Below are 26180 nucleotides of genomic sequence, written 5' to 3' on the forward strand. Positions count from 1 at the left end.
AATCCCAAAGAAAGACAGTGCCAAAGAATATTCCAATGTCAATAAATGTTCAAACTACTGCACAATTGCACTTAATTCACATCCTAGCAAAGTAATGCTCAAAATTCTCCAAGCTAGGCTTCAACAGTATGGGAACCGTGAACTCCCAGATGTTCAAGCTGGATTTAGAAAAGGCAGAGGAATGATAGATCAAATTGCCAACATTTGTAGAATCATCAAAAAAGCAAGAGAATTCCAGAAAAACATCTACTTCTGCTTTATTAACTGTGCTAAAGCCTTTGACTATGTGGATCACAACAAACTGGAAAACTGTTCAAGAGATGGAAATACCAGACCACCTCACCTGCTTTCTGTGAAACCTGTATGCAGATCAACAAGCAACAATTAGAACCAGACATGGAACAATGGACTGGTTCAAAATTGAGAAAGGAGTACATCAAGGCTGTATATTGTCACCCTGCTTATTTAACTTATACTCAGAGTACATCATGTGAAATGCTGGGCTGGAAGAAGCACAAGCTGGAATCAAGATTGCTGGGAGAAATATCAATAACCTCAGATATGCAGATGACACCACCTTTATGGCAGAAAGTGAAGGGGAACTAAACAGCCTCTTGATGAAAGAGGAGAGTGAAAAAGTTAGCTTAAAACTCAACATTCAAAAAACTGAGATCATGGCATCCGGTCCCATCACTTCATGGCAAATGATGGGGAAACAGTGAGAGACTTTATTTTCTTGGGCTCCAAAATCACTACAGATGGTGATGACTACAGCCATGAAATTAAAAGACGCTTGCTCCTTGGAAGAAAAGTTATGACCAACCTAGACAGCATATTAAAAAGCAGAGACATTATTTTGCCAACAAAGGTCTATATAGCCAAAGCTATGATTTTTGCAGTAGTCATGTATGGATATGAGAGTTGGACCATAAAGAATGCTGAGTGCTGAAGAATGGATGCTTTTGAACTGTGGTGTTTGAGAAGACTCTTGAGAATCTCTTGGATAGCAAGGAGATCCAACCAGTCAATCCTAAAGGAAAGCAGTCCTGAATATTCATCAGAAGGAGTGATGCTACCGCTGAAGCTCCAATATTTTGGCCGCCTGATGCGAAGAGCCGACTCATTAGAAAAGACCCTGATGCTGGGAAAGATGGAAAGCAGGGGGAGAAGGGGACAACAGATGATGAGATGGTTGGATGGCATCACTGCCTTAATGGACATGAGTTTGAGCAAACTCTGGGAGATGGTGAAGGACAAGGAAGCCTGGTGTGCAGCAGTCCATGGGGTCACAAAGAGTTGGACAGGACTGAGCCACTGAACAACAACAATAATAATCACAACCTCACAAGACTGTAAAAATTAAAGAATTATACATGATTAATGTGTATAGCACCCTGAACAGTGGCTGATACATATTCAACACATATTAGTTTGGCTTATTGTATTTTAAAGTTAATTATCGTATTCATTGGCTTCTCTGGTGGCTCAGATGGTAAAGAATCTGCCTCCAATGCAGGAGACCTGGTTTGATCCCTGGGTTGAGAAGATCCCCCAGAAAAGGGAATGGCAACCCACTCCAGTATTCTTGCCTGGGAAATCCCATGGACAGAGGAGCCTGGCAGGCTACAGTCCACGGGGTCACAAAGACCCAGACAGGACTGAGCCACTAACACTTTCACTTTCATCATGTTCATTATTAATGTTGGTGAAATTAGTTCTTTCTCGCATCACCTCACCTCCACCCCGAACTGTGGCTAGTTTAGCACCCGGCAGAAGGCTCGATAAGAAAGCCAGGTTGGGAATTCCCTGATGGTCCAGCATTGAAGACTCCATGCTTCACTGCAGGGGGCATGAGTTCGATCCCTGGTCAGGGAACTAAGATCCCACATGCTGCATTTCACGGAGGGCCTCCCATCCCCAGAAAAGAAGGCCAGGCTTTGTCGAGATCTACAATTTCTAGCCATTCTGTTGGGAGGTCAGAGTTGACCAGCACCTGCCCTTTCTGCCTCCACCCCAATGTGGGCCAGGGTTTATCTCATAGTGTATATCCAAGTGATTTCAGAGTCTTCTCTTGTACCCTGAGGCTTAGGGTTCTGGGCTGGTAAAGCTGCCAGCCCTCAGGAAACAACTGTGTTTGTATCCAAACATGTGCCCAAGCCCTGAGCACAATTGGTGGTTCTGCTACCAATTAAAAGTGCCCCAAAAGCAAGTCTGAGGTTCAAGAAGCAGTAACAGAAGAATTTGATAATCACAAAAACTAGTCTACTCAGCTCTGAGCTTCGATGTTGGAAATTTGGTTCCTTGTTTTTATACGGTTTGCTCACCTGTACATTATTTGTTGGCAGATGTGCTTCACTGACTTTAAAGTTAAAACCAGCCTATGTCTCGTTTTACTCATGCTACAAATGCTAACATCTCCTCTTCTCTGGATTACGTAACAGTTATGGTTATTATTCCACATCATTCAAGCTCTCACTGTGGCAAATAGCAAAACAGAAAACTGTTGCAATAAGTAGAATGTGTAGGAAGATCTATGGTGTTGCTTGTTCATCTGGCACTTCAGGAGCAACTATTCTGTGCAAGGCACTGTCTCGGACACTGAATCAGATGGTATATAAACAGCCATAATAATCAGCTGGTTATTAATTGGCCAATTAACTTCTTTAAGAGACAGTGTACCTTTTTTAAGAGACAGGTACACCGTCTCTTAAAAAAAAAGTAGATAGATGTGTGTATCTTAAAGTAATGAAATAAAAGGAGATCAGATCTTAATTATAACCGTGGTGCTTTCCTTCTCAAGAGATTTTGGAAGCCAGGGAAATTGCTGACTCAGCCTGTCATCAGCAACTCTTCCTCCCAGTGCCATCTATATCGTGGCGCTATCTAATTTAGTTTTGAATCTTAAGCAGAAATGAATAACCATAGCGATTATAATAATTATATGTTCTATTTATGGAACAGCTTTCCTTCTAAGAGCCCCAGGCTCTTTGAGCCCGGCAGATGTTCCATGAATCTGTGTCTCCTACTAGGAAGCACAGTGAGGTCATTTCTAGATGGTCCCAGTATCGCTATCAAGCGTTGTGGACCAGACTAACTTGTGTACAGTTGAAAAAGGGCCCTTCACACCAGGCCTTCTAGGAATGGACTCCCGCAGTGTTGTCTCTAGGAAAGGAATTCTATAGCCAGTGTGATTCGATGAGTAAAAATGCCCTTTTCAAAAAAAATAAAATGACTGATGCAGATGCTGCATGTCAATAAGCAGGTACATGCCAAGCATATACAATAAGAACAATCTAGAGAATAGGGAAACATAACCTGAGCTCCATTTTTTTTTTCCTCCCGTGTCTCTAAATTCTTAAGTTGCTAAAGCCCGGAATTCTGCCTTGCTTTGCTACTTCCCAGAGTCAATACCATGACTAACTCTGTTAGAGGGTTTTGTTTTTATTATTATCCTCTAGGTAGTTCAAAATGAGACTGTCTGAACTAATAACGGGCTGACTTTGGAAGATGCCATTTCTGTTTCATTTTCTGTAGAGTTTTGTACTCTAGTTTGTTGGCTGTGTAGACTCTGGAGCTGTAAAGGACCTGTGACATGCAGAAACATCTACAAGGGACAGTAGTACAAGGTGTACTCCCCTGGTGGCTCAGATGGTAAAGAATCTACCTACAGTGCAAGAGACCTGGGTTCGATCCCTGGATCAGGAAGATTCCCTGGTGAAGGGAATGGCAACCCACTCCAGCACTCTTGCCTGGAGAATGCCATGGACAGAGGAGCCTGGTGGGCTACAGCCCATGGAGTCACAAAGACTCGGACACGACTGAGCAACTAACACACAGTACAAGGCTGGGGTGGGGGCAGTATTATGCCTCTTTCAATAATACCGTCTGAACTAGATTAGTGTTAATGAGTTACTTCAGTCTTAAATAGATACAAAGGCACAGGCATCAGTTTCCTCCTCTCCTCCCAAGAGGAACTCTCACTCCCACTGGGAAAGACTGACTTGGAAAAACATTTCCCCATAAACCAATTAGCTCATGATTGGTGAATAAGCATTCAGTATCTGCTGCTGCTGCTGCTAAGTCGCTTCAGTCGTGTCCGACTCTGTGCGACCCCATAGACGGCAGCCCACCAGGCTCCCCCATCCCTGGGATTCTCCAGGCAAGAACACTGGAGTGGGTTGCCATTTCCTTCTTCGGTAGAGTGACCCACTAAAACAAACAATAAAAACAAGCGTCGAGCGTGTCTGACACACGATGAACCATACCTGGTGGACTCCTGCTTGTAGATGTCGATGATGTTTTCCACCAGCAGGTTCCTCTGAAGCCCATAGATCCCGTGTCTGTCCAAAACCACTTCGTGTCTACAGGATGGGCAGCGGAACCGGCCCCCGGAGGCCACAGTGGTGCCTCCTCTTGTGGGCAGGTATGGGTTAGAGGCCTGTTCTTGCCAAGCAAGAAAAGAGGGATTGAGTAGTGCCGTAGGTAGCTTTCCTCAGGTTTTCTCTCCCTCTCTGTCACTACAAACAATATCAACTCTCTTGCTAAAGATCACCCCACAGGGCTTTATGAGCAAGTGGTTGGCAGGTGGCCAACATGGTCCAGTGCAGTGGACCATTTTCAGCATAAGTTCTTTTCCACCCAGCATTTTCATAACCAAAAGTTCCAGCTAGAAACTCCAGTAATTCATTTACTGCCCAAGATTTTGAAACAGAATCCATTTTTTAAAACAAATATGATTCTTAGTATTGAAATAAAATTAGATTTGAGAGCAGAAGGCTGACACCAAAGCACAAAGCAAATCACTTTAAAAACTTTTTTTTTTTTTAAACAAATGCAACCTTATAAAGCTTTCTAAAGAAATTCACCTCAAAGTGAAGCACTGGGTTTGGAGAAGAGGGAAACCTTTTCTACCGTCTGCATTCCCAACAAACCTACCTGGAAAATGTCACTGGCACATTTCCTACACAGGTTGTGCTGGCAAGGGAGGATGACCACAGGCTTGGTGAACATCTCTAAGCAAATGGGACAAATGAGTTGCTTCTCCAAGTTATCCATGGTCTGCTGCTCTTTGGAAAAAGACTTGTAATTCAAAGATGCGCTCATCTCCTGGCCGTCCCTGTGTGCTCTGCCAGGGAAAGGCTGCTCCGAACAGCTTCTGCAAGTGATACCTGGAAATAATTCCAAGGATTGGGTGATCAAGTGTCCTTTGCGTTTCTTTCGGCGGAGGACATTGTTTCAGACCCAGATTCACAGTGGCCCTCGAGCTGTTTTTAGCAGCTGAGGGTCACGTGATAGCAGACTGACTTGTCCATATAAGCCAGTGACAGCAGGATAGATTCTGACAGGTGACAGAGAACAGGGGCCAGCATTCCCTCCCCAGGGAGTGAAGGGAGTGGGTGGGAGGGAGTGTTACAAACCCCATTTAGACGGGGTTATAAGAAGAGGTGAAGCCGACAGTTGTCAACAACAAATGCAAATGCCCTCTGTGAGCGCTCAGGAAGGACTTGGTGATGGGCTTCCAGGACTGGGGAGAATGTAGTCCAGGAGTCTCACTGTGAAACCAGTACCCTTTCTGCAGTGAGACTTTAGGAAGCAAGTCACCAAAAGTAGCATGATCATACTGTCTTCGGTGAAAGCAAACAGAACAGGCCTTGAATATCATTATCCTGGCTTCACAAGGGTAAGCGACTAAAAAGACTTGCTTAGTGGTAAATATTTCATTTTTGTTAGGGTTGTGAAATGGGAAAAGTTCCAACTTAAAAGCTGATTTCAAATCTTTTCACCATATAACTATTCACAAAATTCTAAAAGATCTAAACACCAGTTATGATTCAATTTTTTTGTTGTTGTTTTAAGTTGTATAATAAAGCTTTAGGGACTTCCCTGGCAGCTATTGGTTAAGACTTCAACTTCCAATGCAGTGGGTGTGGGTTCGATCCCTGGTCAGGGAGCTAAGATCCTACAGGCCTCATGGCCAGCAAACCAAAACGTAAAACAGAAGCAATATAGTAAAAAATTCAGTAAAGACTAAAAATGGTCCCTATCCAAAAAAAAAAAATCTTTAGAGAAACCCAAAAAACAAAAACACCTAGTATGCTCCTTTCTCTCCCCTTTTCCTATTCCTCTTTAATCACATACCCATCACCCATACACATGCCCCAAAACACAAAGAAACTGACAGTCTTTAAAAATGTAAATTTAGTTTGCTCCCAGAACCAGTAACGAGGTAGTAAGTGGCACATGGGGGAGCAGACTCATTATTTTATTTTATTTTCCATATAATGGGGGATAGATACCAGCACCATTTTCAATGGAAGTGAAGATAGAGTCCTGCTTCCATACCTGGGTTTTGTCTGGTCTGAAGTACCTACACCCTTTTGCACTGGTCTTATTTGCCAAGTTGATTTTTTTTTTAATGATAGTGTCCCTGGTCATTTCTGATCATTCTTGGTTTGCTCTTAACTCATCAATATCAGTTCAGATATTTGCCAGGATTTTGTTAAACAACAGTTTCTCCTATGTGGTTTATTTGAATATTTAAAATCAGATCAAAAATGAAATAAGAAATACATGTCTATTTTTTTATGTAATGAATTTGCTGCTTTATTTCTGTTTGATTTTAAAAATCACATACAATGAATACATTTGTTAACACAGCCCCAGTGTGCACTTAATTACCAGTAAGGAGTAGGTTGTTGTGACTGGTTCTGTGTGCCCTTAGTGCTGTGTGCACCAAAAGCTTATTGAGAATCTAATAAGCTCTATTAGCTAGTAATAAGTTATATGGATTCACAAATGCTTCAGGGATCTTTGGAGAATGTTGTTACTCCTTTTAATTTCTATTTAGCAACTATAGTGAAGAAGGAGATTGGTGACATATTTTTAACTGAGCTAATTCAGTTCACCTAGCCTAGGCAGTTAACTGCGTTTATTATTACATGGGCTGTGGTGTTCTGAGCATAACATAAGAGCTGTTTTCTAAGAAAGATGAAGTTTATACTGTAAAAGTCCTTGCAACTCTAGGAAAAGCACTTTAACAATATACACTCTAGCCAAGCCTATCTCTTTAAGAGGAATTCATTCTTTTGAAAAATCTTCGTTGAGTGTTTATCATGTGTCTTGAAAGACAAACAAGATACCAGTCATTGTCTTCAAGGAGCTCAGTTTAACAACTAATAGAGATAAGATGAATATATACAGAACCACAGTACAAAACAAAATGTGACAAAGAAGTACAGAATTTCAGGGGAGTCAGGAGGGTTTCATGGGTGGGGTGGATCCACTGAGGCACCGGGACACCAGTGGGTGTGTCACTCCATGGGGTGTAGGTGGGGCTTCCAAGCAAAGGCACAGCCAGGGGAGCCGGGAGTGTTCAGAGCCTGCGATGCTTTGGGCTGGAGTGCAAACATGCTGCCAGCGCACTGGCAGCTCATGAATAGTGAGCTGGAGAGTTTTTAACACGTAATAAATTAGGCACCAGGAAGTCGTTGAGAGCGCCTCACAGGGACGGTTCCCCAAGAGAGCTATGCCTTGGTTAGGTTCATCTCACAGTAGTAGCTGGAGTATCTCATGCAGCCAGGTCAGCATGAAGGTAACCCTGCTAAAGACCAGACAGAACATTGTTGCCAGTAGCCTAGGTGAGAGGTCACAACACCGGCACCAGGCGACGGACTGCAGTGGGGAAGGAAGAGGAAATGGACTTTGGTGGCTGCAAGAGTAGAATCCATGGGGGTGACTCAGACGCCGGAGCCAGAGTCACCATGAGGATTCGGAAAGAGGCTGCACAGTGAGTCAGGAGGGCCAGCGCCCACGTCCACCTGGCCTGGTGATCCTAGGAAAGTGATCTCACCCTGGCTGGATTTCAGTTGTTTTATCTTTTTCATAACCCAACTTAGCATCATGTGTAGGAAAAAACACTCTGAAACTGCATGGACTTTGAGAATCCCCAGTTGCATTCTCTGATGGAGAGTTGAGCTCCATTCCCTGCTTTCACTCTCCACCTTCTTGCTCTCTGCCTTTCGTCCTAGAATGGCCCCTGAAAGCTACAGAGGAAAACTAGCAAGAGGCCTGCAGGAATAGGAGCTAAGTTGATGGATAAGAACTGCCTTCCCCTCCTCATCGTCTTTTCTCCACGCCTGGTCCTCCCCACTTAGAGACCAGCCATGCATGGTGTAGGCATGTAAGCAGCGCATGGGACACTCTGCTCCAGGGAGGAGCCAGAAGGTTTCAGTGTCCTCCCATATCATTCAGAGTCTGACAGATGGGGAAAATTCTGGAACTGAATCAGAATTGAAGTCAGCTTCAGGACTCTGGGATTTAGAGTGGGCCCGGGCCTCCACAGAGAGGTGAGAACAAGCTTAATCTCCTGATGGTATCCTGGGCTGTAGAGAGATGGTGCATGGCTTCACCCCTCTCCTACCTCTACCCCATTCCACCCACCCCCCCTACACACACTAGCATAGGGGGTTCAAACCAGTCAGGGGTAATGACACAGGAAGTTGCCATAGTTTGAAGCGCCAATGACCCCCATTCTTAAGTCCTGCCACATTGCAGCAAGGGTTAGACACATTGAGAAGCTGAAGCAGAACCACTATGGGCTCTCAGCTCCTCCAGAAGTTTCCCAAATCCCCCAAATAAATCAAAGGAAGTAAGATGAGTCCCTAAAAACCTGAGTTTACACCCAGCAGTGCACTTGGCACTGAGGGGTGATGACTGAAAGGGAAGACTCTTGACTGCTAGCTACCAGGCCAGATGAACTCAGACTTCAGAATCCAGTCAAATGCAGATCTCAGTGTGTTCTTCATCTTAGGAAGGGAGAAAATAAGATTAAAAAATCTCTTAGTGCTACACCATCCCAACAAATAAAGTATTTGCAGGATACCAATTGCTCCAAAACTTTGGCCACCTGATGCAAAGAGCTGACTCATTGGAAAAGACTCTGACGCTGGGAAAGACTGAGGGCAGGAGGAAAAGGGGACAATGGAGGATGAGATGGTTGGATGGCATCACTGACTCAATGGACATGAGTTTGAGCAAAACTCATGACTCAGCAAAGTGAGTCAACTCTGGGAAATGGTGAAAGACAGGGAAACCTGCACCCTGCAGTCCATGGGGTCGCAGAGAATTTTTAATCTTTTTTTTTTAATGTATTTTTGATTGCAGTGGGTCTTTGTGGCGCACAGGCTCTTCATTGCTGCATGTGGGTTTTCTCTAGTGGCAGAGGCTACCCTCTAGTTGAGTGCATGGGCTTCTCTTGTTGTGGCTCATGGGCTTCGTGGCCCCAGGGCATGTGGGATCTTAGTTCCCAAATCAGGGATCAAACCCATGTCCATGTTAGTTTAAACTTATGTTCAAATAACCACATGGGGCTGGAGGTTGTCATACTGGACACCAGCCCTAGAACATGGGATACTAAAATCTCTGGGGAAAATTGAAACATATATGAAGACTTCTCTGGCAGGAACTGAGTCTCCCTTTTTTGGTGGATTTTGTACTTTCTGGTTAGGGTGATATGAAATTCCTCTAACTCAAGAATAGTTAGAAAAACAACATCAACTCTTTTTGTTTTTGCATTTTTTTTTATTGGGATATAATAGTTTTACAATGTTGTATTACTTTCTGCTATACAAGGAAGTGAGTCAGCTCTGTGTATACATATGTCCCCTCCCTCTTGGGACTCCTTCCCGATGCCTACCTCTGTAGGTCATCACAGAGCACTGAGCTGAGCTCCCTGTGCTCTGTAACAGGTTCTCTCTAGCTATCTGTTTTACACATGGTAGTGTATATATGTCAATCTTAATCTCCCAATTTGTCCCACCCTCCCCTTCTGTGTCGGTGGAATGTTAGTTAATACAACCTCTATGAAAAACAGTATGGAGGTTTCTTAAAAAAACTAAAATAGAACTACCATATGACCCAGCAATCCCACTACTGGGCATATACCCTGAGGAAATCATAATGCAAAAAGACACATGTACCCCACTGTTCATTGCAACATCAACTCTTGATTCCAACTTGCAAAATAAGACAGAGCACTCTGGTGTTCTGTGTTAGGTGTTAGTTACCAGAGATTCGGTATCAGGAATGCTACCCTTCCCGAGGATTCCAGAATGCCTTCAGCATTTTATTTACCCTTTCATCTCTTCTTTCATTTCATTCATTCATGAAATGAATTCAGTTCATTCATTTCATGTGTTCTTTTTGTCTCTTTAACATAGATGATTGCAAGTACTTGAAAATGATCTAGGCTTAGCTCAAGGAACTTATTCATCAAACAAAACAGATGGAAGGTGGAGCTACAGGGAAGTAAAAAACAGATGTAGTTTGAAGCAAAGCAGTGAGGTGGGGTGCAGCCCCAGTGGAAAAGAAAACAAGAGCAACTAGATGGCTGATCTTGCTTCCAGCTCCTCCTCTAAGGTAAAGGAAGAAGAATTTTTCCTTCTTTTACCCACTGGAAATAAGAAAGTTGGTGGCTGACTAAATCATTAAAACGGGGAGAGAAACACCAGACAGGGTAGATGTGGATGCAGAGAGTAGGGGATTGCTAAAGAAAAGTTTCATTAAATTGGAACACTAGGTCATAAGTGGACTGAGACTTTCAGGTCCAAGTACAGCACCAGGTAAGTCTCCTGAAAATCACTTTAATCCCATGCCAGAACAAAGGCCAATGCTTAATATTTTGCAAACCAAAAAACTAAGATTGTTAACTCTTCCCTGCAGTATTGAGCTATCCATTCATCCATCTATCTATCCATCCATCCATTCCTCTCTCTCTCTTCTTACACTAAGGACTCAACTCATTACATCTAAAAAATAGTTAACATTTTCTTTCTGTCTATATTGTCAACCTTTTCAATTTAGCTGTTTTTCTGGCAATAGGCAGCTTGGATATGTCATTTAAAATTTTGTAATGAAAAGAAATATTTTATAAAATCTAAAATGAAAAAAAATTAACTCACTTGAAAAGTACTTAACAGAAGTTAACACTATGGCATTTCTTTCATTGACAGTTTGCAAACTTTTGGCTGAAAGTGTTTTTTTCTTCTTGATAATTACTCCTTTTCCAAATCTGTTGTTTATGATTTTACTTCATCATAAATATCTCTGAGGAGATGTTAGAAAACTAACATATTGTACTTTCCTCTGAACATTTCTTGGCATACTTCACCTCCCAGAAAGAAACAGTAACAGTCCCAACAAGTAACAAATACTTTAGCCTGAGGCCTTCCCAGTGGCCACATCTGAAAACCTCACCTTGGCTCCAAGATCACGGACAGTTGGCTCCGCTCTCAGTGCACACAGTCTCGTCTTACCTCCCCTGTACCCTAGCCTGCCAGTTGGTTTCTCTGAATTCACTCTTGCCTTCTGCAGTTTGTTTCTCATGTGTCATTCTCTATTTAAATCCCATTAATGATCATATTCTTGCCTGGAGAATCCCAGGGACGGGGGAGCCTGGTGGGCTGCTGTCTATGGGGTCGCACAGAGTCGGACACGACTGAAGCGACTTAGCAGCAATGATCATATTACCTCTAGGATAAAGACATTAATCCTCACTATGATCCCTAAGGCCTGATATGATTTGGCCCCTACCTACATTTCTGACCTAACTGTCAGTAGAAATAAGATTCAAGTGGCACTTCACTGGTGGTCCAGTGGTTAAGACTTCAAGACTTTCACAGTGGGTGTGGGTTCAATCCCTGATTGGGTAACCAAGATTCTACATGCCGTGTGGCCGAAAAAGAAAAAAAGAAAGATTTGAGTGATAAATATGAACCATTTATATGATTTTAAATTTTAGTAGCCACATTAAAAAACACAAACCAATGAAATTAATTTTATTAATATATTTTATTTAAACCCAAACCATATAAACTATTATCATTTTTACTTATAATCAGTATTTTAAATAATTAATTATCTGTGAATAGAGATAGTTTTACTTCTTCCCTTCCAGTCTGGAGGATTTTATTTCATTTTTCTTGCTATATTGCACTGGCTAGAGACCTCAGAATAGACTTCCTTGTTTTTTTCCTGATCTTAAGAGGAAAGCATTCATATTACTGTTATTTTTAATGTGTTTTTTACTGATGCCCTTTACCAGGTTAGAGAAGTTCTCTTCTCCCTCCCTTCCAAGTTTGCTGACAGTTTGAAAAATCAGGACTGGATGTTGAATTTTGTCAAATGCTTTTTCTACATCTACTGAAATGACCATGTAGTTTTTCTTCTTTAGTATTATGATGAGTTACATTGAATTTTGAATGTTGAACTAGTTTTGTATTCTTGGAAAAAACCCACTTGGTTATGATGTATCTTCCCTTTTATATATTGTTGGATTTAATTGGCTAAAATGTTGAAAAAATTTGCATCTATATTCATGTAGGATATTGGTCTGTAGTTTTCTTGTAATATCTTTGCCTGGTTTGGGGATAGATAATGCTGGCTTCATGGAATAAGTTAGACAAACACCCCCTCTTCTTCAGTTTTCTGGAAGTCTGTGTATCATTAGTATTTCTTCCTTAAATGCTTGATAGAATCACTGCTAAAGGCATCTGGGCCTGGTGTTTTCTTTATGAGAGAAGTAAATGAGTTAACACATGTGAAGTAATTAGAACTGTGCTTGGCTTGTAGGAGGTGCTCAATAAATGCTAGCTGTTATTTTTGTTTAATTCATCATATTTTCAATTAAAATAATAAATGTTTAGTATAGAACTTAGAAAATATTTTTAAATTTTAAGGAAGAAAAAGTCATAGTAATCCTACTAGTCAAAGATCTCTAGTGTTAACATTTTAATGCATTCTTTAGTGCTTTCTGTAGATAATTTATGCATGTTTATATTGCTCTGTACATTCTTTATTCACTTAACATTCGATTATTAACATTTCCTAAGTCAATTCCTAAGCCATAAAATTAAAAGACGCTTACTCCTTGGAAGAAAAGCTATGACCAACCTAGACAGCATATTAAAAAGCAGAGACTTTACTTTGCCAATAAAGGTCCATCTAGTCAAGGCTATGGTTTTTCCAGTAGTCATGTATGGATGTAAGAGTTGGACTAGAAAGAAAGCTGAGCACCAAAGAATTGATGCTTTTGAACTGTGGTGTTGGAGAAGACTCTTGAGAGCCCCTTGAACTACAAGGAGATCAATCCGTCGGTCCTAAGGGAGATCAGTCCTGGGTGTTCATTGGAAGAACTGATGCTGGAGCTGAAGCTCCAATACTTTGGTCACCTGATGTGCAGATCTGACTCACTGGAAAAGATCCTGATGCTGGGAAAGACTGGAGGCAGGAGGAGAAGGGGATGACAGAGGATGAGATAGTTGGATGGCATCGCCGACTCAATGGACATGAGTTTGAGTAAGCTCCAGGAGTTGGTGATGGACAGGGAAACCTAGCGTGCTGCAGTCCACGGGGTCACAAAGAGTCAGACATGACTGAGCAACTGAAGTGAAAGTCAATAGACATTCTTAATAAATATAATTTCAAAGGCTGTACTATTACATGGTCATAACTCATTTAACCATAATTAACCATAATTTTGTATTTTTAGAATTGTTTACTTTTCCTGCACCAGAGATCAAGCATTTCTTTACTTCACTTCCATATATATTTAGATAAACACACATAGAAACCTTCAGAATATCCCCTCCAGTCCTTCCCTCTATGGTGTGCAGATAACATACACTGATAACAGTTCATGTTCATTGTGTGATTACTACGTGCCAGGCACTGCAGTAAGGACTTTATAAGTTATATCTTAATTAAGAGTAGTTCCATTATTATTATCCCTGTTTTACCAATGAGGAAACTCAAGCACCAGGATGTCAAGCAACTTGCCCAAGGTCACCCAGCGAGGGATTGACAAAGACAAGAAAGTCTGTCCTGTTTCACAGCCCATGTGATTAACCACTCAGCAGTAGTGCCTCTCAGCTTATACTTTCAGACTTTTTATATGACTTCCATCCTACACCTGATTTGCTGATCCTAAGACTTTGAGTTCTCACCCAGCTCACTTGCCCCGAATGTGTGTTCTCCACCTGGCTTTGCGGTGCATTCCTTCCTATTCCTTATTACCCATTTCTTGCTCTTGTAGTTATTTACAGTTTCACTGCCAGCTCCTCTAGTCAGCCAGCTAAAACCCCTATCATCCCAACCAGAAATTGGGACATATATCTGATAAAAGGATTCTTTTTCCTACTTTGTAAATTTGTTTTCACAAAAATGATAGAGTTTAAGTCAATCATTATACATCCAACTAAGAGACTTTATTGAAAACAATTTAAAATGGAGGCTGCCCTAGAAAATGAAAGATATGCCAATAAAAAATGGCAGGTTGTACCCACTGATAACAAAAATATACAGGTTGTCTAGAATCCTAAAATGGACATAAATAAAAGTACTTTCATTTCTTAATTGTTAACCCTCACAAAAGGTATTATTTCTGCCTTTGTCTAGAAGGTTTATATTTTGTGTTGACAACCGGCAGTATGGTTTGCGCAACTTTTTCATGGCTATCGTATGGGAAATTATGATGAAAAGACTTTATTACCAGGAAAGGCTTTGTGTGTGTTTTGCTAAATTTCTGAATCTTTCAGTGACTGTGTGTATCTGTGTTTGTTTTTGTCACATCTTTGTTTAACCAAACAGGCTACACTCTAGGGCAGCCCAGTTGAGTCCTTCCTGGTGGTGGTCTCTAGTTAATTCTCCAAAGTTACTTCCCAGGTGGGAAATGACGTTAGAATCCTCAAACAAGAAGCCTCTGGGTCCAGGGATTTTCCCACTTCCTTATCTGTCCTCAGGTACCCCTTCCTTTATTGTATCTGTCTTGGATCTGCCAAGAGCCAGGCATCCCACTATATGCAGTTGAGATGGACAAGAACAGTCCTCTCCTCCCAGGCTCAACATAAGTTTAAAGTAGCCAGCGTCCTTTTCCAAGTTCTGGGTTTTGTTTTGTTTTGTTTTTCTGTTTGTTTCTCTGTCGGTTCCCCCTAACGATGGGCAGTTTAGGCTCATATGGGTCCCTTTAAGTGCAGCCATCGATCCGGCAGACGTGACTGCAGTCTGTCGACAATTTTGGAAAGAAAAAGAACCAATTTCGTGAACTATGCAAAGTAAATGGGTCTAAAACTTTAAAAATTTTAAATATACCCCTGCAAGCACCCGTTAGCCCTTGCCTGGGAAGTTTTAGTAGCGGTAACCTCAAGAGCTTGCCTAGCTTCTCACTTGCCCTACGGCTAACTTTCAGCTCTACTTAGATTCGAATGAGAATCTAAAGAAAAACTACCACCCGGAGACCAAGAGAAAAACTGGAGGATGCGGGCATCGATCCCGCTACCTCTCGCATGCTAAGCGAGCGCTCTACCATTTGAGCTAATCCCCCACCGCTGGCCACGGCTGCTTATCTCTTCCTCTAGAGAGAGATCAGAGCTTTTACAAGAGAAGATAAATATTCTTCACCACATTTTTGACCTTTCTTCATAGTTTAAGGCCAAAGCAACAAAATTAAGACCCTCTCCTTCGAGCCGGAATCGAACCAGCGACCTAAGGATGGCCGGCGACATACGTCTACAGTCCTCCGCTCTACCAGCTGAGCTATCGAAGGGAGCGGAAGAACGCCCTCTCAACTTATCCTGGTAACTTTGACTCGGGTTTCTACGCTTCGTGTACTTTCGTTTCCTGGGCACAGGATCCCCCTTGCCGATCTCCCACCTCCTCACGGCCGCCGCCACGAGCACTCGCATCGCCGACCTCGCCTGTGCTCTGAAGCCAAGGTTGGGGGGCTGACCCCGGGGACGCGGCGTGGCTGTTTTGTGACTCAGGGGTTCGGAAACGCCACAGACGCTTTAGAAACGAGCAGAAAACCTTGACCCGGCAGCCGCCCCGCGAAGAGTTGACTCTGCTCCTCTGGGAACTTGGACTTCATGTCCCTGATTCTGGGATTCGCAAAAGATTTCACACCCAGGAGGCTGCCATAGACCAAAGCTGCCGCGAAAGAGCTCTCACCTGTTTTCTGGAACGTAATGGATTATCAGGGAAACCCCTGCGTGGAAAGGATGATAAATCATAGGAGGCTCGACAAAAGTACATTTGTCTCCTTCGAGCCGGAGTCGAACCAGCGACCTAAGGATGTCTCTCGGCTAGAGTATCAACTACAGTCCTCCGCTCTACCAACTGAGCTATCGAAGGGACAGCCGAGATGTGGACCCCGCCCGCTGAGATTCAATACAGAAAAACCGGAGCGCGTTGGCCTAAGAGATCACACTGAGCATGCGCAATGGAGAGAGCCAGACAAGAAGGCGGTCGTTGGCGGAGCTTTGTTTTACGCATGCGCACAAAGACCGGCCGGCTATGGCTCTCTAGACGCCGTCTGACTCCTAACTTGGGGAAAAACTCCCAACTCGTGTGTTAAAACTGAGACACCCCCCTTCCTCTTCATCCCCTGCGTGCCTGCTGCCCTTTTTCTTTACTCCCTTTTCTTAGGGTAGTTACTGTCGGGTGTGGCTTCACTATTATGTAACGTTCATGTCCCCTGAGCCCCTCCCCAAGTGAGGGGCAGTGGTGCAGGGTGGCCCCAGATTCCTATGTTGAAAACCTTATGCCCAGTTGATGGTATTAGGAGGTGGAGCTTATGGGAGGTGATTAAGTCGTGAGGGCTGAGCCCTTATGAATAGAATTAATGTCCTTATAAAAGAGGCCACAGAGACATGCCTCTCTTCCAGTCATGAGAGGATACAATGAGAAAGGTTGGCTACGTACGATTATGTCCTTCCTTCGTAGGGTCCCAGTGAAAGATAATAAAGATATGCAAGAAGAAAAACTCACACATGGAAAACAAAGCAGGTGCAATGAGCAATCTTCAGGTTTTAAATAATTTCTGGGATTGTGGAAAGCAAATGAGTCTGAATGGATGCATGTCCCAAGATGGAGAAAAATCACAGTTCAGAATATACACAATCTAGAAGCTTGCAGAAACAGAACCATTCTCCCCACGGGTCTCCCCAAGAGGTTTCAGGCACAGAGGCAGGTGCTCAAAGTTCAGAGGCCCACAAATCCCAGGTTGACAGTGATGCAGCAAGTCAATAAAGCAATCAGACAACTTAGGAAAAACGAAAGAGGTCAGGGGGGTTCTAGGAAGATGATCTTTGATGAAGGAATGGATTATTTCACAGTAAGAACTTGCAGATACGATAAAGGCATGTCACTTTTCTCAAAAAGAAAACCAAAACTAATTAGAAATTTCTAAAAAACAAAGCAAGTACATAGAGCTTTATAAAGAACTCACCATCTAAATATATGGGAAACAAATCTGGGATGATTTTGAGAAACTAATGACCTGTGTTGTGGGCTAACTTGTGTCTCCCCTTCTTATATTGAACCTCTGGCTTTCAAAATGTGGCTTTATTTGAAGATAGGCCCTTTAAAGAGATAATTAAAATGATGTTGTTAGGGTGGGCCCTCATCGAATATGACTAATGTCCTTATAAGGATTTAGGAAGAGAGAGAAACACCAGACATAGACAATCGTGTGAACACATGACAAGAAGCAAGCATCTGCAAGCCCAGGAGAGAGGCCTCTGAAGAAATCAAACCTGCTGACTTCTTGATCTTGATCTTCTAGCCACCACAACTGAGAAAATAAACTGTTGTTCAAGCCAGCCAGCCTGTGATATTTTGTTATGGGAGCCCCAGCGAACCGATACAGAGATAGTGAGGAAAGAGAAACATGCTTTCTTTCCTGTACTGTTTGGTATTGTTTTGTTTGACCACATCCAAATACGTGTGGGGCAGTCAGTCCCATGAGCTCAGTTCAGTCCCTAAGTCATGTCTGACTCTGCATCCCCCAGGGACTGCAGCACCCCAGGCTTCCCTGTCCTTCAGCATTTCCCGGAGTTTGCTCAAATTCATGTCCATTGAGTCGATGATGCCATTCAACCATCTCATCCTCTATCAGCCCCTTCCCATAGTTGTCATCTAGGACAGCATTTAATGAAAATTACTTTTAAATGAAGGAACTGGTGCCCAAAGCTGTGAAATAACTTACCTTCAGTAACAAAGTTGAACAATGGCAGATAAGATCTCAGCTTTCCTGAATCACCAGCCAGGACTCCTTCCTTGGCACTACTTGTCACCAGATGGACACTTGAATTAGAGTGACTGGATGCTGGACTGCTCCCTGGGAGGAAGGAGGTTGAAAGGCAGTTTCTGACGTCAGGCAAGAACAAATGACAACCAGGACGTTCTGGGAGTAACAAAGTGTTCCATTTACTAAAGGGAGCGCTCTTCTTATCTCTCAAACACAATGATCAAGTTTCTAAAATTTGTTAACAGTGATGCTCCATGAAAATCATGCCAAGGTATCCTGAGATCTGAAAAGCCCTTGTTCAACTTGGAAAAATACCTTACACATATCCGCTTGAAAGTACTTTCACATTCTTCCTTTTTAATTAAGGAAACCGTTCTACAGATCACAAGGCCCTACAAAGAAAGGTTAAATAATTTCCTCAGGATGACCCTCCAGACTCGGGAAGCAGAGTTGAATTCGGGTTTACTGAGTCCTCATCCATGGCTTCCTGTAAATATTTACTGTCTCCAAGAAGGTTGTTTGTGAGAAACCACAGAGGTGCTATTTCCAAGGTCAGAAAGGGAACTGTTCCAGGGGAGCTACAGTTGATTCTTGTTATTCGTGGTAGTTAGGGTCTATGAAGACACCACAAACACTGATTTAGTAAATACTGAACCATTGCTCCTGGGGAAATATAGGGCTAAGTTCCTGTGAGCCTCTGTTCACAACATTTTCATCATTAAGTGATCGATACACAACCTTGTTTTATTCATGCTTCTGTTAAGACACCTTATTTAATACGCAACCTTGTTTTATTTATGCTTCTGTTAAGATACCTGCATATTTTTGATGCAGTAACATTGAACTCATGCCCAATAGCACTATTACTCATACCTGGAAGAAGCTTATCTAACGCACATATTTTCTCTATAAGGCACACTATAACCTCTTGTGCTTAGAAACAGGAGACAGCTCTGTGCTTTTAAGAATTTTAAACAATGAGATTCAAATAGAAAGCACACACCAAAAAAAGTGATACTTGTTTACAGTAAGAGGGCTGAAACAAAAAGACTGTTATCTTGTTATTCTCTGCTGGGAGCATGTACCCTGGGCAGCTGGGATCTTTTGCTGTTCTGTGTGTCTCTGCAAGTGACCACGAAAGCACTGTGAGTACTGATATGGGGGGTTATAAATGAATAATAGGGAAAGGAATACATCAAGGCTGTATATTGTCACACTGCTTATGTAACTTATATGCAGAGTACATCATGAGAAACACTGGGCTGGATGAAGCACAAGCTGGAATCAAGATTGCCGGGAGAAACATCAATAACCTCAGATATGCAGATGACACCACCCTTATGGCAGAAAGCGAAGAAGAACTAAAGAGCCTCTTGATGAAAGTGAGAGAGGAGAGTGAAAAAGTTGGCTTAAAGCTCAACATTCAGAAAACTAAGATCATGGCATCTGGTCCCATCACTTCATGGCAAATAGATGGGTAAACAGTGGAAACAGTGTCAGACTTTATTTTTTTGTGCTCCAAAATTACTGCAGATGGTGATGACTGCAGCCGTGAAATTAAAGGCGCTTGCTCCTTGAAAGAAAAGTTATGACCAACCTAGACAGCATATTAAAAAGCAGAGACATTACTTTGCCAACAAAGGTCTGTATAGTCAAAGCTATGGTTTATCCAGTAGTCATGTATGGATGTGAGAGTTGGACTATAAAGAAAGCTGATAACTGAAGAATTGATGCTTTTGAACTGTGATGTTGGAGAAGACTCTTGAGAGTCCCTTGGACTGCAAGGAGATCCAGCCAGTCAATCCTAAAGGAAATCAGTCCTGAATATTCATTGGAAGGACTGATGCTGAAACTCAAATACATTGGCCACCTGATGGGAAGTACTGACTCATTGGAAAAGATCCTGATGCTGAAAAAGATTGAAGGCAGGAGGAGAAGGGGACGACAGAGGATGAGATGGTTGGATGGCATCACTAACTTGATGGATATGAGTTTGAATAAACTCTGGGAGTTGGCAATGGACAGGGAGGCCTGGTGTGCTGCAGTCCATGGGGTCGAAAAGAGTCAGACATGACTGAGCGGCTGAACTGAACTGAATGAATAATAACAAGTAGGCAAATTCGCAAACCTGGAATCTGTGATAATGAGAATTGATTGTATTATTAAGCCACACTAAACCCTGAATTATATGCCAGATCACTACATCTAAAGATCTTAATGAGACTAGCCCACAGGTCCCCACCTCCATTAAGGTGGTTAACAGGAGCCACTTGTACTACAGGGAGATGGCAAGACCAACCCAGCCACATCCCAAGGCTCCACAAGCCTTTGCAAACTCGTTTAGTCTTTCACGCTCAGGGAGAGGAGGGCTCTCATCTTGTTCACACAGTGTCTTTCCCAAAGGCATGATTTGAAGGGTGGGAGTCTGGGAGGATGTTGCAGGGAGATTTCCTTTAGAGATTCATATTCCTTTAACAAACATTTATTTAATCTCTACTGCTGCTGCTGCTAAGCCACTTCAGTCGTGTCCGACTCTGTGCGACCCCAGAGACGGCAGCCAACCAGGCTCCCCCGTCCCTGGGATTCTCCAGGCAAGAACACTGGAGTGGGTTGCCATTTCCTTCTCCAATGCATGAAAGTGAAAAGTGAAAGAGAAGTCGTTCAGTCGTGTCCGACTCTTAGCGACCCCATAGACTGCAGCCCACCAGGCTCCTCCATCTATGGGATTTTCCAGGCAAGAGTACTGGAGTGGGGTGCCATTGCCTTCTCCGTTAGTCTCTACTATGTGTTAGGTATTGTATTGCTCTAGTGCTGGAGATGCAGCAGTAAACAAAACAGGCACAAATCCCTGCTCTGATGGAGCACACATTCTGGAGGCAGACAGACAGTATATTGATTATATATAACATGTAGAGTAGGTTCAGCAGTTGTGAGTACCAGAGGGAAAAAACAAAGCACAGGTTGATCCAGTGTGTGGAGCATAAAATGGAAAATTGGCATAGGGCAAAAAGTAAAACAAATTATTACAGAATATATATACTCACACAAGACACACACATATTTATTTTAAATGGTTGCAGGTAAAGTTCCTTTAGAAAAAGTCAGTTTGCTAAGTTGTATGTCCTTTGTACTACGGAGAAATAATAAAGGATTGCTAATTCTTAGGAATTTGAGGATTTTGAGGCTTTGAGGATTTACTTGAGGAAGTCACTGGAATTTCAGTAAGGCTATTCACTAGTCCAGTGGTCCCCACCCTTTTTAGCACCAGGGACTGGTTTCATGGAAGACGATTTTTCCATGGTCTGGGGCGGGAGGTGGGTGTTTCAGGATGATTCAAGTGCATTTCATTTATTGTGTACATTATTTCTATTATTGTTGCATCAGCTTTACCTCAGATCATCAGGCATTAGATCCCAGAGGTTGGGGACCCCTGTTCTGTAGGAATCTTCTTGAACAGCAAAGGGCAGTTGAAGAGAAAGGTAGATAATAAAAGAAGTGACAGGAGAGAATGTTCTTTTGAAAACAAAAGGACTCTGGGAAGGAGGTGGATAGGGAGGTATAGAGGGTTTGTTTTGAAGGACAAATGTAGTAGTAAATAATGTAGTGTGGCATTAAGATCATGGACTCAATGACCAGCCTGCTGTACCCCTCACTAACTGGGTGATCTTGGCCAAGGTACTTAACCTGTTTTAGTTTCTTTGTCTGAAAAATGGGGAATGATAATGCTGATTGTACTTGTCCCATAGGTTGTTGAGAGCATTAAGTTACTATATAAATATAAAATATATAAAGCTAATATAGGACAGTGTCAGGTACTGAGGACAATGTTGTTGTTGTTCAGTTGCTAAGTCATATCTGCCTCTTGAGACTCCATGAACTGTAGCCCATGAGGCTCCTCTGCCCATGGGATTTCCTAGGCAAGAACACTGGAGGGATTTGCCATTTCCTTCTCTACAGGATCTTCCCAACCCAGGGACTGAAGCCACGTCTCCTGCATCAGCAGGCAGGTTCTTTACCACTGAGCCACCAGGGAGCTCAATGACTACTGGTTATTATTGTTAATTTATAATTTTAATTTATGAAAGAATGAACCATCTTTCTTCAAACACACCTGTGATCCTAAAAGCCAGCACAGTCCACCTCCTTTCAAATCCGTTAGTTTGCGGGATGGGATGGGTTAAGAAGAAGTAAGCAATGAAACTAAGAAAAGCAGGACATAAGCAGGGAAGTGAATCATTTTTATTTTCTATTAAGACTTTATCCTCTTATTCAGAATAACATGTACCTTTCAGATTTTGGTATCTAAAAATTAAATTTCCTAGTTTGCTGTGTATCGAGTTAGAAAATAAATTCCTTGCTAAATACATTAAAGAAATTTTGAAGGCACTTTACAGAAAATTATTAGCCATTAATAATAAGTTAATCAATATATGGGCTTCCCTGATGGCTCAGATGGTAAAGAATCTTCCTGCAGTGCAGGAGACCCAGGTTTGATCCCTGGGTTGGGAAGATCCCGTGGAGAAGGAAATGGCAACCCACTTCAGTATTCTTGCCTGGAGATCTCCGAGGACAGAGGAGCCTGGTGGGCCACAATCCATGAGGTCACAAAGAGTTGGAAAGGACTGAGTAACTAGCACTTAATACACAGGCAGTAATTTTCATTGCTTAACGGCTTTCATTTGTTGCTTTTATAAAGCTTCCTAGGTTAGCTTTAAAATATTGTTTTTTTGTGATTATAATTCTGAAAATATCAGTTTAGTAAATGGTTAATGTATATACATGCCCAAATAGATCATTCTAAAGATAATTAAGAAAATGTTGAAATCTCGTTCCCAGAGTGAATATTTGTACTAAAAATTTCCCCCAACAATTCTTCACCAGAAAAGAAAGTATATTATAGATGAAACCTTGAGATTCATCAATCTGGACAGCGTCTCAGGAATGGAGAAATTTGGGTACCAGAGCAGATTACTCAGAAGTAAAAAGAAAAAACCCTCATAGGTAAGATCCATCTTCCTGGACCTGGGAACAAGGATGTGCCTGGGGGCTTTCAGGCATGGGAAAAATTGATAGATTTTTCAGCGATTAGAAAGCTCAGTTGGCAGCCTAGAAATGAGCAGAATGTGTTAACAACTGTCCGGTAACTGCTTATTTGATTCTAGGAATTCAGTTTTGCTTGAGGACAGCCCTGGAATAGCATCAAAATTCCAGAAAGTTGTAACCCTTCATCTGGCACTGAGCATGTTTAGGTCTCCTTTTGGAGAAAGGCTTTTCTCAGAAATGGTCTATGTTATGAGAATTGATCAGTTAGTCAACAAGTATTTAGTAGCCTCTTCATATTTTAGTGCGGTGCAGAATACAGATGTAAAGGCTCACTCTAAGATGTAGTTCTGAAATCACTGCTAATGTGAACCACCTACAATGTGGAAATAACTTTATTTTACAGAAGCTGGTTTTTCATGACTTAATCTAAATTTCTGGGCCTTTGTGGTCTAGAACTGCTCAGGAATAATATGAAGATGACTGTTACTTAGGTTCTCAGGAGGGCTTCAGGGCAGAAGAAGAGGAATTTTGGAGAGGAGGACCTGTGATTGTCAAATAAAGGTCTTTCTTTGCTTTGAGGACTGTTGCCCTGGAAGCGGACATTTGCCTTCTCACCCATGAGAAGGGGTGGCAGGCTGCTGAAATTTAAAAAAATAAATAAATTCTAAAATTGGGTCAGAGGTTTGAGTGCCAAACAGAGAAATCCCATGGACAGAAGGGCTTCCTTTGTGGTTCATCTGGTAAAGAATCTGCCTGCAATGCAATCCCTGGGTTGGGAAGATCCCCTGGAGAAGGGAAAGGCTACCTCCTCCAGTATTCTGACCTGGAGAATTCCATGGACTGTATGACATCCATGGGGGTCACAAAGAGTCGAACATGACTGAGCGACTTTCACTTCACTTCACTTCGGTTCATGGACAGAGAAGCCTGGCGGGCTACAGTCCATGGGGGTCACAAGAGTCGGACACGACTCTGCCACTGAACAACAACAAATTTAAGACAGCAAAAAAGTAAATAGTTGATTCATGAAACCCTCTACTCTTATAGCCTGGAGGCCAGGATTAGGTAGTGAGCCACTAACTGAAGTGGGCAGTTCATTCAACCCTTCATGAACTGGTATCGTTGTTGAGGATCACAGTCAGCAAGTCCCTTCTTTCCTTGATGCTTGTCTGCTAAGATGTTTGTGGATTCATAATAATAGCAGGCAATTCCAGATGGCAACTCCACAAGATGCTTATGTGGCCCCTCCTCAGATGGAGAGTTGGTCCTTGTTCCTGTGTAGCTAAGGGGCATTCTGTAGAACTCATTCCCTCACTCACAGACATCCATGTGCTTACACTTGCCATGCAGCACTGTAACTAAAACTAGCCCTGTGTAGGAAACCTTGGCCGGAACACCTCCAGGAATTTAATTCCACATCTGATTGGGATTCTAATTCATGACCTATTTTCATCAAAACCACTCTTGTACTGGCTCTGTGGGAAAGCTGGGGGTGGAAGTAGAAAGTTTTCTGTGAGAAAGAAAAGTGAGGTTGAGGGGAGAAAGAGAAGATGAGTTTTGTGACTTGTAGTTTACTATTCAACAGCAGGACTGCTGTTTTGCTTAGAGACCTCAGGAAGGAAAAGTAGTGGCTCCAAGTACTCAGAGGTGGGGCTGTTCATCTCATTGTTTCCTTCAAATGGAAAGTTACTCATGTGTTGAGTACAGTTCTGAGCACCTGCTGGTCACTGGGCTATTAGTATTGGGTATTTTCATGGGTCTTGTTGGGAGAGAGTTTATATACAGAAGTCTCATCACATTTGTCTCTGTGTATCAACATATACAAACTCATATAAAACCATCTTAAACTTGTTAAGTACTTAACTTTTTGGAGTTCTTTCAGCTATTTTACTTGGTCCTGCAACAGTTTGGAAGGTAAACAGAGAAGGTATGAAAACAGAGTCATAGAGAGATTAGCCATATCATTCTTATCTCACTTGGTCACAGGGCTAGTTTGTGAGTGCTTAGTTAGAACCAGGTTCTTAAATTTCAAACCGGGGCCCTTTGTACTTAATTATGCTGATTAAAAAAAAATTCCAGTAACACACGAGTTAGATTTTTAATTATGTCAGAACTGTCAGAGCTATAACACCAATTCTCACTTACAATGTATATTTAACTTTAATTAACTGTAATGGGGGGGGGGGTAGAATAAGAAACAAAGAAAAAAGGAAATGGCATTTCATGCAATATTATGTAAAAACATAAGATCTTGAAAAATCTAACCTTACATTAAGAACTAGGGAAGACCTGGAAAAAAAAACACTTGCTGCTTACTGTTTTAGAAATAGCATATGGCTTCTACCACCTTATGAATGTAAGAATCAAGTAAATGCAGAGATGACCTGTGAGCATAGATGTTCAACACGGGCAGTATTTCTGATCACTGTCATGGCTGAAAATGGGATAAGTGATATGCCTTTAAATTTAAATTATAGAATTTAGAATTCTGTCCTTTACCTCATGTGTTTCTTTGTCTTAGTGTGGCTGATCTAAGCCTGTTGGACAAAAAATAGTTTAACTTACAATTGTCAGACACATTGTTGGGGGCTGTTTTGTGCCCAAAATGATTTTTTGGGGATCATTTATAACATTTCACAGGGCTGAAGTTCTGTTTTTATTTTTATGCCCATCTAAAAGTACACAGAAAACTTCTTTCTTCCTGGTTTGTTAGTTTTCAGTAAGTGATAATTTGTAATCTTTCAAAACTATACGTTAATATGATTTGTCTTTACCTAATAATTTCTTCCTGCCTCCTGAAATATTTCTGTGGCCATATTGTATATGACAGGAAAAAAATCTCTACACACACAAGAAATTCCTCCTAAATTCTCATGTATGTTTTGCTGATGATATTTAAAGGCAGATGTTAATACTGCATTTAGTTAAATAGATGAAAAGTGGCTTTGGTTTCAGAATACAACTGTAGTCTTGAGGACTGAGGTCTGGCTCACATAAAGGGAAGGCTCAAAAAGCCTGTCCAATGCCACTGTCTTACCTCAGGCAAGGAGCATAAAAC

At 42.0% G+C, this 26180-nt stretch overlaps 1 protein-coding gene and 3 non-coding genes across 16 annotated transcripts in view; all 4 read right to left on the minus strand.

Moving 5' to 3' along the window:
- Positions 1-18527, minus strand: part of TRIM55 (tripartite motif containing 55) — a 60406-nt gene extending 41879 nt beyond the window's left edge. For 7 of the 13 annotated variants that reach the window (XM_086336769.1, XM_086336775.1, XM_086336764.1 and 4 more), the window contains exons 1-2: positions 4936-5243; positions 4266-4438 (exon numbers count right to left, since the gene is read on the minus strand). In XM_086336769.1, the coding sequence (XP_086192895.1) occupies positions 4266-4438; positions 4936-5103 (341 nt within the window). In that variant the 5' untranslated portion in view covers positions 5104-5243. Of the gene's footprint in view, positions 1-4265; positions 4444-4935; positions 5244-18037 lie in introns of those variants that run through there. The other 6 variants (XM_086336773.1, XM_086336771.1, XM_086336772.1 and 3 more) reach the window with 5 other exon arrangements.
- TRNAA-AGC (transfer RNA alanine (anticodon AGC)) lies at positions 15304-15376 on the minus strand. Its single transcript has one exon. It is a non-coding gene; the product is annotated as a tRNA-Ala (tRNA).
- On the minus strand, positions 15510-15598 carry TRNAY-GUA (transfer RNA tyrosine (anticodon GUA)). Its single transcript is given in 2 exon segments — positions 15510-15545; positions 15562-15598. It is a non-coding gene; the product is annotated as a tRNA-Tyr (tRNA).
- On the minus strand, positions 16089-16182 carry TRNAY-GUA (transfer RNA tyrosine (anticodon GUA)). The gene is made up of 2 exons: positions 16146-16182; positions 16089-16124 (listed from the first exon to the last, which is right to left on the minus strand). It is a non-coding gene; the product is annotated as a tRNA-Tyr (tRNA).
- Positions 18528-26180: the final 7653 nt, after the last annotated feature.

Source organism: Bos grunniens, chromosome 14, assembly GCF_055505025.1.
Source record: "Bos grunniens cultivar Pamir isolate PY7600 chromosome 14, Bosgru_T2T1.0, whole genome shotgun sequence".
Lineage (NCBI taxonomy): Eukaryota > Metazoa > Chordata > Mammalia > Artiodactyla > Bovidae > Bos > Bos grunniens.